Below are 16,524 nucleotides of genomic sequence, written 5' to 3'. Positions count from 1 at the left end.
ATTTGCCTGCTGTTTTTCAAGGTTAGATTCAGGTTATGTGTTTTTGGTAGAGATACCATAAAGGTAATATGTGTCATATCAGAACGCACAGGATGTGATTTGTCTGGGCCTAGTGATATCACCTTTGATCACTCTGTTAATGTGGTGTCAGCCTGCTATCTCTTTGTTACAATAAGAATCTTTTGGAAAGATACTTTGAGAACATGTAAGTAGTCTCAAAGAATAGATAGCTTGAGACTATGTCAGTGTTATTGGTGGGGTGCTCTGTGTCCCTACTTCATGGTGGAAGTGGGCTTCCTGAGGTGCCAAGGGAAAAAGAATTTCCTGAGGCCCCATGGGAGGTGTGATCGTGGAAAGCTTCCCATCTGTGGAATTAAACCACCGAGTTTTAAGGTCCCATCTCCCTCTGTGTCGCCGTGGAAGAAGTCCCATTGTGTCTTCAGCAGGGCTAAGATCAAAGCCATTGCCCAGTTTCTGCTCTGTATTTGCACAGTTCACTCCCTCATCTGGCTAGCTGCAGTCCATTCCGTGTGGCGTTTGCATGGCTGGGGCTACTAATAAATGACTACTGTCTGGCTTATGGATTTACCATACTATAGTTTTTGAGAGTGTATTGCTCCTACTTCTATAAGAACAAAAGTTTGTTATAAAACAATATGCAGTGTTACAGCGGGAGCAGCCTCACACAACTTTACCAAGTCTCTTGATTGCCTCACTTTTCCTTGTGCTTGATTTAATCTCATGTTATTTTGTATAGTAACATGCTGTACAGGTTTGTAGCCTGTGAGCAACGGACTATGCCATATAGCCTGGTGGGCAAACAGTAGGCTATGCCATCCAGGTTTGTGAAAGAACGCCAAGTAGCCAGCTGGTGTCCTCAAGAACTAGCATCATGTCAAGGGCTCAGTGTTGAGCTCTGTTGCTGACAAGTTGGACATTCAGAGGCAGAGGAGCTAGAGCAGTCTTGGGAAGTGAGCGTCTATGCTGTTGGGCCTGTCTCTTGCTCATGTAACTTTAAGTAAGTTAGCCCTCAATTAAAATTTGTTACATGGGAGAAAAAAGATCCAGAAAAGACAACTCATGTAGATTAAAAATTAAATGGAAAAAGTTAAACTTAGCAATGTTGTAAAAAGCATGGATTCTGATATATTTAAAAAGTCCAATTCAAAAGGAAAGTAAAATATCAAAAAATAATTGAAAATATTAGATTTGCATCTTTTTTTAAAACCCTCTTGATCAATTTAAGTATCATGAAAACTCTTCCCTGTAAAGTTGAATGAAATTGGCCATAAAACACTCTGGGTACAATGTCTTTAGCCATAAAACACTCTGGGTACAATGTCTTTATTTATTGATTGATTTGTTAAACATATCTTTATTGATTTCAGAGAGAGGAAAGGAGGGGGAGAGAGAGAGATAGAAACATCAATGCTGAGAGAGTCACTGATCGGCTGCCTAGCCTGCAACCCGGGCATGTGGCGTGACCGGGAATCAAACCCCGATCTCCTGGATCCTAGGTCGATGCTCTACCGCTGAGCCACGGCCGGGCTACAATGTCTTTTAATGGATTTATATCTCGACAACGTCTCTGGTGTCGTCTGATTGCCATTGTTCTGCATACACCTGCTTCATTTTGAAATAATTCTGGAATCTGTTTCTAGAATATTGTTTACCTAGTTTTTAGAGATGAGCAGGGATGGAGTCACTATTCTCGGTGTTATCTTGATTAGGTTACTTCTCTCCAAGTATCCTATGATTTCACTCATATGTGCAATCTAAGGACCAAATCACTAACAAGCAAAAGAGTGACAGACTCGGAGAGAGCAGGCTGAGAGCTGTGTGTGGGTGGTGGCTGGGTTGGGGATGGAGGGAATGAGGACAAAAGACAAAAAGGAAAACTCATGGACATGGACAAATGTGTGGTGATGGGGGAGGAGGGAGATGAAGAAGGGGGTGGAGAGATAAATGGCAGTGGGAGCGTCAGGGTGTTGAACCCACAGTACAGTGGGCGGTGATGTCTTACGGAATTGTGCACCTGAAACCTGCACAATTTTGTTAACCACTGTGAGCACAATAAATTCAATAATACAACGAATACAAATGAGCAGAGAAGGATGAACTGTCCTCTGTGTGGTCCCGATTAGGTTACTTCTCTTGACTGCGTTTTGTCAGAGGTGTTCTGCTTGTTGGCTGTGTCCCTCTGGGCCACTCAGTGGGCGCCTGGTGCCCCCTCCTGGAGGCTCTGCCGGCTCTGCGCTCTCCTGAGTCCTGTCCAGTTGCGCCAACGACCCTCTGCCGGGAGGGTGAAGAGTCCCTGGACCCTTAAACACACACACACACACACACACACACACACACACACACACACGAACAAACAGCTACCCTGGTAATTTCAGAAACTCTTGAGGGGGATACTTTTTAAATCCTCAGTGATTTTAATGTTTATTTTAAAAGTACCTTTCCTTTTTTGTTTCTTTAAACATCTTTTTTAATTTCTAATTTACTTTCGGGCATTTATCTTCACCGTGAGAGCTTCCTCCTGGGGTATTACCAATCGCACCTGCTCACTTCCTTAGTTTGGTTTAATTTTATCAAACTAAAGCTCTATTTCTGAGGACTTCGTTTTTGACTCCGGTGGTTGTGACTTTTCTTATCCGTCCCCTGCTGAGACTTGGAGACCCGCGTCCCCCTGAAAGCTCTTTGGGATCCTGGGGGAGGGAACGTCTCTCGCGAGATTTGAGACCGGAAGTGAGTTAGACTGCAGGCCTCTCAAGAGGAGGCGGCTCCGTTTACGTTGGCGGGAGCTGAGCCCTCAGCCCAGCCTCTGCTCATGGAGCTGGGATCCTCTGCTCGAGGGGTTGCGGGCAGCGCTCCCCGCCTCGGGCCCTCAGGATGCGGGAGCTGTGGCCGGCTGCTGCCACAGGGAGCTGGACAAGATCTAGGAGACGCTGGCGCTGGCGGAGCAGCGGGTCGGGGCCCACAGACCTTGTGCTGAGCTGCGGCGACCTGCGCCTCATGGCCGTGCCCCCCAAGGACCGCCACATGCAGACCTTCCACAGTAGGTGGCTCTTTTGTGTGCGAACATCCCATAATGCAGATTTAGAGTATTTCCATTACCCGAAAAGATCTTTTGTGCCTGTTTGCCGACAGGAGCATTGGTGCACTGCTGACGATCTGCTTGGTCACCAGCCCAGAACTGGCACGATGGGCACGTGGGTGGAATGGCTGTGGTGGCAAGAGAGAGGCCACATGGCCCAACAGCATAGACGCCCACTTCCCAAGGCTGCTCTAGCTCCTCTGCCCCCGAATGTCCCCTTTGGCAGGAACAGAGCTCAACGCTGAGCCCTTGATATGGTGCTAGTTCTTGAGGACAGCAGCTGCTACTTGCCGCTCAGTTGGTTGACTAGTGACGCCCCTGCCACTGCTGCAGCCCCACAGGAATGAATCTTCTGGGTATGCATCTGCCTCTCCCCTCTGCCAAGCCCCAGACGATGCTCGACCCCCAGACGTGGAATTTCATACAGCCCAACATTTGACTGCCAGGGGGACTCCCTTAGACGTGCAGCAGAGTGTAACATATTCGGACCAGGGGATTCTATGCTGGCATGAATTCACTGATGATCAGTAAGAAAGAAAATGGTTTTCAGGACTTACTGTTGATACTGTCACTCGTCAATGTCCTTCTGTTAGTCTCACCTGGTTCCCAGGTGCTAGGCTGTGGATTATCCCTCACTCCGCAGTGAACTGCCCCTGCTCATTCATATGAACCCAGGTCTCCACTGTATGTTCCAGCTTGAGAACAGTGGGGAAAGGAATTGTCTATTTTCTTTTTTAGTTTCTTTTCAGAATTTAAAAAAAAAAAAAATTATTGATTTTAGAGTTAGAGAAAAAGAGAGAAACATGGATTTTTTGGATTCACTTATTTATGCATCGATTGGTTGATTCTTGTATGTGCCCTGACCCGGATCAAACCCACAGCCTTGGTGTATCAGGAGGACACTCTAGCATCTGAGCTACCCCGCCAGGGCAGGATCTGGCGATGGTGATAAGCCATCATTCTGTGTATTGGTTTTGCCCTGTTAATAGCTGAATGCTTTAAAAAGTTTATCAGTCCCACTTACTTGATAGATATGTTAAAAACCGGAACTGCGGTTCCAAGGGCTCCAAAGTCAATAGCACAAGCATTGTTGGTTTGAATATTTCCTTCTTTCAAAAAATGAAAGATCAAAGAAGCTACAGAATTAAGAGGTGTGCTTTAAACATGTAATTCAGTTCAACAAACATTTAGTGTTAAAAATTCCTTTAACTTTTCCTTCTTGATACAGTGAGTCCTTTATATGAGAGGGAGCGTAGGCCCAAACATTGGAGTTTTCCCAGTTGAGTTTATCAGAGGTTATCCGTAGGGCTGGAGGGTTGGGGAAATCTCTGCTCTGGTTGGGGTTTTCCCCCTGCACTGCCTTTTCTTCAGACTAACTCCAAACATCCGAAGAACAGTATTGTAAAATAAAAAGAAGAGTGGAATAATATTGAATGGGGAAAAAAAGTAGTACACTTGATTCGGAGGTCTTTCCCCATCCTGTCCATTTACTTTGTTTACTTTTGCCTATATCCCTGCACAGGTCCTTAGGTCTCATGAGGCAGTAGCAGCTGCCCAGGCCCCAAGGTCACTGCGTTGACCAAGTCTGGCTTAGATTATAATGGAGGAAGCACGAGCTCTCTCACAGGAGGCAGAAACCTTTGGGAAAGTAGACAACATCAGGATGCACATGTGTCCTTCACCAGCATATTCAGACCCACCTATTGCTCAAAGAAAAATGACTCTGCACTTCTCAACTCAGATATTTATTCCTATGGGTTGCTTGGCCGGTGGGAGAAAGCCTGCCATTGTGTGGTGAAGACATTTGGAGGAATTTTGAACAGGGGGAGTCAAAGAGCAGGGACATTCCTTGGGCAGGTAATACATAGGAGCTGTGCACCAGTGGCACCTATGGTAAAGGAACTAATACAAACTATGTCCCCAAGTTCCCCAAGCCCTTCCTGGGAGCCTCTAGGGATCTGTGGAGTCATCTTGGAGCTCCTGTTGTGGCACCTGCTCCCACACATAGAAAGTCAGTGTGATACCGTCCCTATGAGGCAGAAAGAGGAGCAGAAAGAAGGGAAAGCAGTTCTGTTCACACCAGAGGGAAGGCTGAAGGGATGGATCTGGGAGCCTGGGGAGTTGCTTGCAGAGTGGCTCAGATGACAGGAAGCCTCTTCAGAAAGACTCAGGAAGGACATCAGGCTGTGATCCCAAAAAAGCCCTGGGTATCAGTGCCTGACTGCTGGACTCTGTGCACATCTCAGCTCCAAAACAGAGCTGCGTATTTCTTCTTAAATGTTCCGAGGGAAACATATTTCACTCATCTGTAAAAAAACCCACCAACCATTTAATGTTTGTCATCAGGGAGTCAAATACCATCTATCGTAATTATGTTTCATTTTCTCCTGTTTTCCTTGGTGAAAAGTGAAAGTAGCTTGTTGGGTTAACAGAGCCCTTCACCCTCACTGTGAGTCTGAGGTCACTTATTTCCCATACTTTACAAAAGAGCTGAGGCTCTGAGCAGTTTGGGGACTTGTCCTGGTGACCAGAGCCTGTGGCAAGTGGAAGAATGACTCCAAACTAGTGCTCTTTCCATCATACCCACTACTTGGATCAGAGTCAGACAGGTCCCACTTTTTGTGTTTGGGATGTCACTGCATCACCAATGCTCACTTTCACCCCTCTGACAAAGACCCCCAACTACTTCACTGATCTCTGCTTTGACCACTTGTTCAATGGTTTTGATTATTGTGCGGACAGTTGGAAGGCACTGGCTACATGATCCACCAGAAATGCAGGCACTAGGCATGTATGACTCCACAAATGGAGACCTCTAGTCATCCCAGAGCCAGTAGCAAGAGCTCTGCTCTCCCCCTCACTCCCCTCTGGAAGGTAAAATACAACCCATCCATTCAATGCCAGGGAATTTTGAGAAGATACCAAGGTACCTGAGCCATAAATTGATGACTTCCAGAGAAGAAATTCAGCTCCCAAAGGAATGACCCAAAAAGCTGTTCCTGGGAAGCCTCAGCACATAGAAAACAAGAGGCCATTGATAAGTGGGACATGTTAAGTCTGTTAATGTGGAACCTGCTATGTCAGAATCCAAAGTCTGCTCAGGAGAGGACCTCTCTGTTCACACGAGAGCATCCAGGGGGAGCTGTGGATTCCTGTTCATGGCCAAGAGAAGGCTCTGAGTTGAAAATGATGACTCCCTCAGTGAGGATGGCTTCCAAGAGGATTACTACATACTGATGTCAGGAGCACTGGGGGGCAGACCCCAGGAGAAAGATACTGTCTTTGGAGATGTGGGGATTGCCACATCATGGGTGCAGGGTGATGAACTTGGCCTTGTGAGGCCTGGAGGAAGCTCTACCTCACGCGAGGGGACCTCTGCGCAAAGGGTCCTTCTTGAAGCCACTGTAACTGAAATTGGAGAATCAATTCTTGCTCCAAATCAGCAGAACCTTGGACTGCTGGGCTTGTCCATTGCTTATTGGTGGTGATGGATTTTCTTTTTTTTTTCTCAGACCTTGTATTTGCAAAGTTTGGACCAAATTACAGGGTTGTCAGTGATGAAGCATTCCCAAGTCTGCCCATGGTTTTGATTGGGCCTAAACTGCTCCGGCACACTATCTTTTGGGTCCAGGGCCATATACAGTTTCTCTAGGCCAAGTCATCAGCCTATTGCCCTTCTGACAAACCCCAAAATAACAGGATTTCATGCGTGGACCACCTGAAAAACTGTGCAAACTCCTTATTGCCCCCAGGTCTCTGTGTTTGGGAAACTTAGTAAAGGGAGGAGCTTCCTGAGAACTTGCCTTTAGTGTTAATCTTCAGCCAATGATTTACTTCCCCCTGTTGTTGAATTGGAAGATTAAGTGGCGATTTATCAGAAAGTATAGCAGGAAAAGCTTGTGGTCATTGCTGAGACCTCAGGTAGCAGTTGACCGCAAGTCTCAGGCTCGAGGTAAGCTCTGACTCACTGGTTTTGTATTTTCTAAAAGAGTCATATGGCATGGGAAACCTTGACCACAGGAAAAGTGGAATCTGTGGTCCCCTGGAGTTAGCTAGAGTTAGAGCCAATGTTTTCAGAGAGGGAGTTGCTACAAGGAGACAGGGGACCCAAATAAGGGGCTTGGCTCTGCTAACCTTGTGATCTTGTCAAAGTATTTAATTCTAGCCTTCGGTTTGCTTTCATGGTTAGTTTTCTTCTTAGTTCTGTTAGCTTCCTAGTAAATCAACTTGGGTTTTCTAGGTGGGCAATCGTATTTTCTACAGCCAGTGATGTTTTGCTTCTTTCTTTCTGAATTCATAGTAGGCAATCTTTTCTCTTGTTTCGTTGCCTTGGTTAGACTTAGCGGCGTGATGTTGAATGGTAACAGTGATCATTGCATATCCCTAGCCTTTTCCTGGTCTTACTGGGGATCATTGAAATGCTTCCTATTAAGTATGATGATTGCTGTATGTTCTGCTACACATCGTCAGCTGAAGAAAATTTCCTTGGGCTTCATCAAAATCATGAGTGGATGTCAAATCTTATCCTGTTCTTGGCACCTTTTCACCAAAATGGCCATATAGCTTTTCTTCTTTTATCTATAAGATAATGCATGTGATTAATAGATTTTCTGTTATGAATGAATTAGTTTTACCCTAAATTCCTAAGTTCAACCCCAGTGAATGCCTTTTTCTTTTGCATATTGGATGGCTTGATTTGATCATATTTTATTTGGGATTTAAAAAAATCTAAGCTTAGAAGTGATATGATTGTGTAGTTGTTTTTGTGTGTGCGCATGCTATTGTTTTCCAGTTTTGTGAATGGAATTTTAACGAACGTGTTGACTTAAAGGAGCAGTCCAGGAGAGAGAAGTGGACATGCTGAAGGAGCTCCAACTCTCCCTGTTGGTCATCCTGCTGCTTTGCTGTGGCTTCCTCTACCAGCTGACCCTGAAGTCCAGCTGCCTCTTCTCCTGCCTGCCCCCCTACAAGTCCCAGCGGGGGCCACAAGACCTCCTGGGCAAGGGGCGCAGCATTGTGTTCCTAGAGACCTCCGAGAGAATGGAGCCATCCCCGCTGGTCGCCTGTGCTGTGGAGTCTGCTGCCAAGGTTTATCCCGACTACCCGGTGGCATTCTTTATGAAGGGCCTCAGCAGTTCCATGCGGCTGCCCCCAAACTCCACTTACCCAGCCTTTTCTCTCCTCTCAGCAATAGACAATGTTTTCCTCTTCCCTTTGGATCTGAAAGGGCTGTTTGAAGACACACCACTGTTTTCATGGTACACTCGAGTAAGTGTCTGAGAATCGAGAATCTTAGAATGCCCATGTTGAGAGGCACCACAGAAAAGGTGTCCAACCTACTCATTTTATAGAGGGGTCAACTGAGGGTAAGGATTCAGTGTCAGAGATGGAACTAGAGCCCAGATCCTTTCACTCTTGCCTGGCCTTCTTTCTATGGGGTTGAGCCCTGATTCAAGTACTTGGGAGAGACTTAGGTTAGACTTGTCTTTTGCCTGCTGTCTTTGGCCTCCAGCTTTCTCTCTTAGTACCTAGGTCATTTTGAGACTAATCATAGGTGAATGAGTGCCCGCATCTTTTCCAGGTGTGTATACTCCTTATTTTCCACTGCCAGTTTTAAACCCATCCACGTTAAACTATTTTTGCACCTGAAGGGGAAACGAGGCAATATTTCACCTGAAAATTATAGAAATAGAAAATTCATAAGGGGTCAGGTGGAGTGCTTCTGTATGAGTTTGCGTTATATTAAGATATGAGCAAGAAACTTCTGGAACTCTTGGGAAGTTTGTAATCTTCATCGTAGTAACATAGCACAATAAGGAAATAATATTTCCTTTAAATATTTCTCTCATGAGGACCCATAATCAGGTAATGTTTAAGGAACTTATAAGCACTCTCTGATTTCATTATGCAGCTTCGAACTGTGCCTTCTTATGAAGACTATAACATGGGATTAAGTACTCTTCCATTAAAAGTTCACTATAAGTGTTTTAGCTATGCCATGCCCCATCTCCCATCAAGATGGAAGAAGAAGGCTTGAAGAACAAAATACACCACACACAGTGATAGTAGGTGTTTTAGTATGACCTGGAGTGAATTCAGTGATGAGGATATGTTAATTTTATAATTGTTTTTAAAAAACAGCTAAAACTTGATTTGAAAATAATAGCATTGCTTGCTATATAAAGCTTTATCTGCATTCTAATCATAGGCTAGATCAGATGTAAGGAAGCTTGTTCTTTTTTCTCTGTTAAACCTCTCCCAAGGATATTTTTCCCATTGTGTTTTGTAGAGAGAGTGGAAGGGAGGGGGAGAGACACAGAGAGAAATATTGATGTGAAAGGGAGATCCACTGGTTGCCTCCTGAACATGGCCTAATTGGGATCGGGGATAGATCCTGCCACCAAGATACATGCCCTTCTCCTGAACTGAGCCCTCGACCCTTCAGTCCGAGGTTCTAACCACTGAGCCGAAGCTGCTAGGGCCAGGAAAGTGTGTCCTCCTTAAAGGGCCAGAGAGTCAATAGTTTAGGTTTTGCAGCTCAAGGGGCATGATTGAAGCCATTTGTGACGGTACTTGTATTAGTTTCCTATGGCTGTGTAACAAAAAGCCAGGAACTTGGTGATTTGAGAGAACAAAAACCTCTTCCCTCCCTGTGTGCAGGCCAGAGGTCCCAAATCAGTTTCACTGGGTGGATATCAAGGTGCTCGCAGGGCCCATTCTCCAGGGGTATGATGGGAGCTCTAGTAAAGAATCTTTTCTGTGGAGTCCATCAGTCCAGTCTCTGCCTCCATCTCCATACCCCCTTTCCTGTGTGTGCATGTGTGTGTGTGTGTGTGTGTGTGTGTGAACGCTCCCTCTACCTCACTATAAAGGACACTTGTGATCGCATTTAGGGCCCCTCTGGATATTCCAGGATAATCTCCCCTTCTTGACACCCTCCATTTGTCACATCTGCAAAGACCCCTTTTCCATAAGTTAACAGTTATAGGTTCCAGGACTTAGGACCTGATATCTTTGCATGGCTAGTATTCAGCCTACTACAGTACTCTTTTACCAAAGAGGGAAACTCCTGTCCCCACTGCCTCATTCCCCTGGGGCTTTCCTGGATGGAGGCCACACTTGCCCCTAGTTGCTATCAGCTCGAGAGCTTTTCTAGACTAAGGGACAGGCCTGAGTGTGAGTGTGTGTGTGAGAGTGTGTGTGTGCGTGTGTGTGGTGGTGATGGGAGGGGCTTAAGGGAATTTGTCAGCTTCATTCTTGCCCCATGTGACTTTAGTTCCCAGGGCTCCCATCTCTCCTGAAGAGCCTGGAAGTCTCCAATTGGAATCCGTGAGGAGGAGGTGGAGCTCCTCAGCAGACTGAGGTTTCACCTGCAGTTGCCAGCACTGGGTTCCTAACAACCAGGTGATGGCTAGTGTGACCCTAAGCAGCAGCAGGGCAGGCTGCTGTGCAGGTGCTGGTAGTGGGGAAGGACCAGGTGAATGGCACCAGGCTGCTGGGTCCCTGCAGCTCTCAGCGCTTGCCTGCTAGAGGGCGCTCCAGCACCGTACAAGGCCAGACAGCATGCTGGCTCTGGGCCCAACTTCCCCACACCTGGGCTCAACTAACATTATCTACACTGCCTTTTGCCCCTTGGGAAAAGAAAGCTCTGCTCACATTGTTTTGGGAGATGCTACATACTGCATTCATTTTTCATAAACGAATCATGCACATGCAGGGTACTACACCAGGGCTAGTGTCTAACTTCCCTTGGGGGGCTGGGTGTGGCTTGTGCTGGCCCAGTTAGGCCACTTCAGAATAACTGGGGGCCAGCTGTTAGGGATGACCCAATGTGCCATCACCTGCCAGTGACCGCTAGGTTTGTGGCACTGATCTGGCAACTGTAGCCCTGGAGGTTGCCCAGGGTTGAGTACTGTGGGGGAGGGACAGGGTCAATAGCCAGAAGCCTAATCCTTCCTGGTGCTCACCCTTGGGGGAGCCCTTGGGTTTTAGGCTGATGTCCAATGCTCACGTTAATGCAGGCTTCTTCCTCCTTGGGTTCTGGCCAGCTTTTGATATCCTATGTCTCTGGATCTGTTCACTAACAATCACCGATTTACCAAATAACCAACATATATTTTTACCAAAACCATAACTTTTGTTGAATGAGTCCATTTTTGGAGCCAGATTGCCTGGGCTCAAATCCAGCCTCTGCCTCTCTGACGTTGGACAAGTTACCGAACTTTGAGATCCTCTTATTTTTTTTTATATTTTGTTAATCCTCACCCTTGGGTATTTTTTCCATTGATTTTTAGAGAGCATGGAAGGGAGGGAGGGAGGAGAGAGAGAGAAACACATTGATGTGAGAGAGACGCATCAGTTGATTGCCTCCTGCACTGGAATCTCGGAGAAATCCTGCAACCCAGGCATGTGCCCTTGTCTGGGAATCGAACCCAAGACCCTTTGGTTTGCAGACTTGACGCTCGAACCACTGGCCCACACTGGCCACGGTGAACTTGGTGATCCTATTAGATTTTCACTTGAAGAATGGGAATAATCTTAATACCAATCTTTGCTGATTTGTGTAGATTATAAAGAATTTAGAACAATTTTTGATAAATTTTAGTTATTATTATTTCGGAGCTCTTCATCCATGGTGTGCAATGTGATGACGTGAACAATTCTGGGGGGATTTCTGCACAGTCTAGTTAAGATGCTTCATTTGGCTTTATGACAGAATTGTAAAGAATGCCTATCTTGTCCAAGCCAAGAGTTGCTGTTGAATCTTTCAATCAACATATTTCAGTGTAGAAAAATCTATTGTGTTTTCTAGCATTCCATTTGGACACATTGCCACTTATTATGACTTATTTTCATTCTTTTTAAGTTATTTTCTCGGTTGCTCTCCTTGAGGCACATGGAGTCATCCACTCTTTGCCACTCCAATCCATCAAAGTGTGACTGGCTTGATCTTTGGCACGGGTGGGGGACCTGCCCACGTCTCTCACCTCCTTGATTTTCAGCCTCCTTGGCCACCACCTCTTGGCTGGGTTCTTTCCACAGCGCCCTTACTTGCCTCTCTGCTCCTGCCCTGGTCACCTCCCAACCCCCACCCACCCCTGTCTGTTTTCCACAGAGCAGCCAGTGTGGCCCTTGGAAGACTAATCAGATCACATGACTCCTGTCTTCCAAATCTTCCCAATAACTTCATGCTTTGCTCAGCCCACAGAGTGCGCCCTCCTTCTCTGCCCTACCCTTTCTGGTGTCATCTCCTACCCCTCTCCCTTCACTACTTGGCTGTGGCCACACTGCCTTCCTCCTGTTCCTGCCTCGGGTCCCCTGCACTAGCTCTTCCCTCTACCTCGAACCTTCTTCTCAGACATTTGGCCATAGCTCACTCCCTCACTTCATTCCAGCTTCTGCTGGAACCCGAGATCCGATTGTGCTCCCCGCCCCCTTCATAGCCTCCCCACCCAGCCCCTTCCCTTGATAGTTGTTATGAATCCCCAGCAGAACATATAGGTTCATTTGTTTGGTGTCCATCTCCTCCCAGCAGAGAGTTTTCTCCTTGCTCACTGGCATATCTTCAGGAGCTGTCACAGAGCTTGGCACACAGTAAGTAGGCCCTTATTAAATATTATTAAAGGAACTAGTTATTGAACGAAGGCATACATGCATTTTAAGGTTGTTTTGCAAATTTATCAAAATGCACAAATATTGATTTTCCCCTATATTTTCTACTCGATCTTTTTCTTTATCAGTGTTTAGGACTTTAAAAAATTCTTTCTTCATGGTTTCATGTTTGCAGATACCGTCCCACCTCCTGAAAATGACTCATAGAGTTCACTGTGAAATCCCTTCTGGTTTCTACTTTACCTTTCCACTTCTTTCATTAAAAAAACACACACCCAAAAAACAACAACTTCAAGCCTCTGAAGTCTTCCCATGGATACTGATTGCTGTTAACTTTTTAGTTCACGGCAACACTTGGGTGAAGGAGGCAATGTTGGTAAATTTGCAAAATTGGTCCCTTGGCAAATAGGTATTTGGGAAGCAGGCTTGCTGCCCCCTCCCCGGCAGCCTGGGCCAGGCCTCCTTCTGTGACTCCCCTCCCTCCCCCGCGCTGCTCAGGCTGATTTCCACCTGCTCCTGCAGATCAACACCAGTGCAGAGAGAAACTGGCTCCATGTCATCTCAGATGCGTCCCGACTTGCCATCATCTGGAAATACGGGGGCGTCTACATGGACACCGATGTCATCTCCATCAGGCCCATCCCTGAGGAGAACTTTTTGGCTGCACAGGCTTCGCAGTACTCTAGTAATGGTGTGTTTGGATTCCTCCCCCGCCACTCCTTCCTATGGCAGTGCATGGAAAACTTTGTTGAACACTACAATTCACACATTTGGGGCCACCAGGGTCCCGATTTGATGACAAGGATGTTGAGAGTGTGGTGCAAACTTGAAGACTTCCAGGAGGTGAGCGACCTCAGGTGTTTGAACTTGTCCTTCCTCCACCCCCAAAGATTTTACCCCATCCCCTATCCAGAGTGGAGGCGCTACTATGAAGTGTGGAACAGGGAGCCAAGCTTCAATGACTCCTATGCCCTGCATCTGTGGAACTACATGAACCAGGAAGGGAGGGGCGTGGTTAGAGGCAGCAACACGCTGGTGGAAAATCTCTATCGTCAGCACTGTCCCAGGACTTACAGGGACCTGATTCAAGGCTCAGAGGGGTTGGTGACTGGGGAGTCGGGTTCAGGGATCAAATAGAGCCAACGCTGGTTTGTTGCTGCTACATCCTGGCACTAAACACTTCCTGCAGTGCCTCGCTTTCCCTGATCTCCACTGTCTGCAGGGGTGTGGGGGCTTCGTCACATGTCGGTAAGAGTAGCTTCCTCTGTCTGTAGTAGAGAAGTCCCAGACACCTTTGTCCTGTTCCTGTGTCTGGGACTGACCATGGTGCCACAAATCTTGTGTGTGCTGTGGCAGAGGTGGCACAAGAGAGGGTGACAGCTTCCCAGGGTTAAGTGATCTAATCCCCTATCCCCTCTTGGTATCCTCAGGCCCTGGGACAGAGCCTGACACACAGTAGGCGCTCAAGACCTCTTGGCTGTATTGAATGTCAAATTATTGGTTCTGGTCCCTAGACTAATTAACTTTTTTAACATTAAAATTTCTGATAAATATATATATCATAAAAGTTGCCATTTTTTCCATTTTGAAGTGTCCAGTTCAGGGGCTGTAAGTACAGTCACATTGTTGTGCAATCAACTCCACTGCCCGCCTTCAGAACTTTTTCATCTTCCCAACGTGAAACTCTGAACCCACCAAACACTGACTCCTCTCCCTTCCCTCCCCCTCTCTGCCCTGGGAACTACTATTGTATTTTTTGGAATATCTCTATGAATTTGTCTATTCTAGGTATGATGTACAAGTGGAAGCATGTTCTATTTGTCCTTTTGTGTCTGGCTTATTTCACTTAGCGTATTTTCAAGGTTCATGTTGTAGCATTATCAGAATTCTATTCCTTTTTAAGGGTAAATAATATTCCTTTGTATGTTTGTACCACATTTTTATCCATTCGTTTGTCGATGGACACTTGGCCTGCTTTTCTCTTTCAGCTATTGTAAATCATGATGCTATGTACAAATATTTGAATTTCTGCTTTTTATTCTTTTGAGTATATACCCAGGAATGGAACTGCTGGACCATATGGTAATTCTTTTTTTAATTTTTCCAGAAATTACCATTCTCTTTTTTACAGTAGCTGTACCATTTTTTACTCCCACTAGCTTTGCATGGGCTTCCATTTTCTCCAAGACTTTGCGAACACAGTGTCTCATGAGGTTTTGCTTTGAGTTCCCCAAGATACAGAGCTTGGCAGATTGAGGCTGGGGTGGGAGAAAGATCCTTAAAACATCCCCAGAAATCTGAGTCTCAGTAGCACAGGGGCTGGCTATGGGAAGGACCCAGGGACTGATGTCAGGAGAGAAAGTTCTTTGGTCCTGGGCTTCACAGTTAGACGCACAGGACAAGTCAGCAGGTGGAGGGGTGGTGGTGGTCGTGGGGTAGTTGACATCTGACCAGGCCTGGGATTCGCTCAAAGGACTAGGACTAGCTTGAGGCCAGATCAGAAACCAAGACAGTCCCTTTATTTTAGGGCAGGTGCACTGTGTGTGTGTGTATAGGAGCATATCCAGCCTCCTTGGGCTCCAGGGGCTGCCTCTTAGCAAGGTCTGGGAGCCATTTACATGAATCCTTTATTTCCTAAAAGTTTAAATGAAGCAATCCTCCTTTCTACTCTTAACAGATCTAAAAATAGCTGGTGGGAGGGAAGGGGAAGACTAGTGAAAGGCTCCACCATTGTTTGGAGTGAGGTGGGGCACCAGTCTGTGGAGCAGAATCCCTTGGAGACCCTAGGCCAAGAGCTGCTGGGGCAGAGAGGTTCTCTTGTCCCTGGCAGGGTAGGTTGGCAGCACTGAGGTGGCCTGGTGCCTCTGTTCCTACCCAGGAGAACCCAGGGGTTACCAAAGCTGGGGAAGCTTACTGGCCTGTTGGGCCAAAAGGCTTCTGGCAAAGGCCTGGAGCTGATGGGGGCAGTTGAGCAAACCTGAACCTGGAGGCCAGATGCACAGAAGGGGAACTGGTATCTCTGGAAACTCTGCTCACTCTCCTGGCTCCTGGGATCCTTGGGTGAGCCTGAGGCCTGCATGGGAAAACTATGCCAGAAATTAGGCCTGGGACAGGCGTGAGTGGGGAACGTCCTTGCATTCCCAGTGATCTGTGCCACGGGAGGCCAGAATCTAAACATTAGCCTCTTTGAAAGCATGTAGGGATCCTGCCCAGAGCTGGGGAGCTAAAACCAGGCTTGGCCTCCAGGTGCCTGGCTTCCTGCGCCCTAGCTGGGCCCTTCACCCCCAGCTCCTGCTTTTGCTCTGGACTGAGGTACCCCCAGAGGGGAGCAGTAATTATAGGACACCCTGAGCTGGGCTTCCCTGGGAGAATAGCCTTGGATTTTTTCTTTTTGAAAAAAGTAAAATGATTTGGGAGTGGGGGAGCTTAATGCTTTGAGTTCTGTAGGTAAAGGGGTACCTTTTAGTAATGAGATGATTTAAAAACAAACTCATTGGATCCCCAGTGAAAGGTTAAGGTTGGTGGTGGATGCACAGGCTAAATAGCCATCTCAGATGGTGGATAAAGAAAAATTGAAGTTGTTTAAGGAAAAGGGGGTGGGGGATAGGGATACCCAAAGGGAAGGGCTACACAGCACTGAGTCAAAGGGTATTGGGTCCATGATGGCAGCAAAAATATACCTGGGACAGTGAAACAAGGAAGAGCATAGAAGAAGCAACAGGAGAACCTAATGGGCTGCTTTGGCTCACTGAGAAATCAGAGAGAGAAGGGGCCCTGGAGACAGGTTCAGAGGGTAAGTCCAGGGCGAGCTGCAG

General features: G+C 46.7%; 1 protein-coding gene across 1 annotated transcript; it reads left to right on the top strand.

Moving 5' to 3' along the window:
• Positions 1-7,954: 7,954 nt before the first annotated feature.
• On the top strand, positions 7,955-13,846 carry LOC107546055 (alpha-1,4-N-acetylglucosaminyltransferase). Its single transcript, XM_087824625.1, has 2 exons — positions 7,955-8,365; positions 13,232-13,846. The coding sequence occupies exons 1-2, from the start codon at positions 7,955-7,957 to the stop codon at positions 13,844-13,846; spliced, it is 1,026 nt and encodes a 341-aa protein (XP_087680751.1).
• Positions 13,847-16,524: the final 2,678 nt, after the last annotated feature.

This window comes from Miniopterus natalensis, chromosome 15, assembly GCF_054644295.1.
Source record: "Miniopterus natalensis isolate mMinNat1 chromosome 15, mMinNat1.hap1, whole genome shotgun sequence".
Classification (NCBI taxonomy): Eukaryota; Metazoa; Chordata; class Mammalia; order Chiroptera; family Miniopteridae; genus Miniopterus; species Miniopterus natalensis.
Note: the sequence above shows the minus strand (reverse complement) of the source record. Positions and strands in the feature narration are given on the sequence as shown.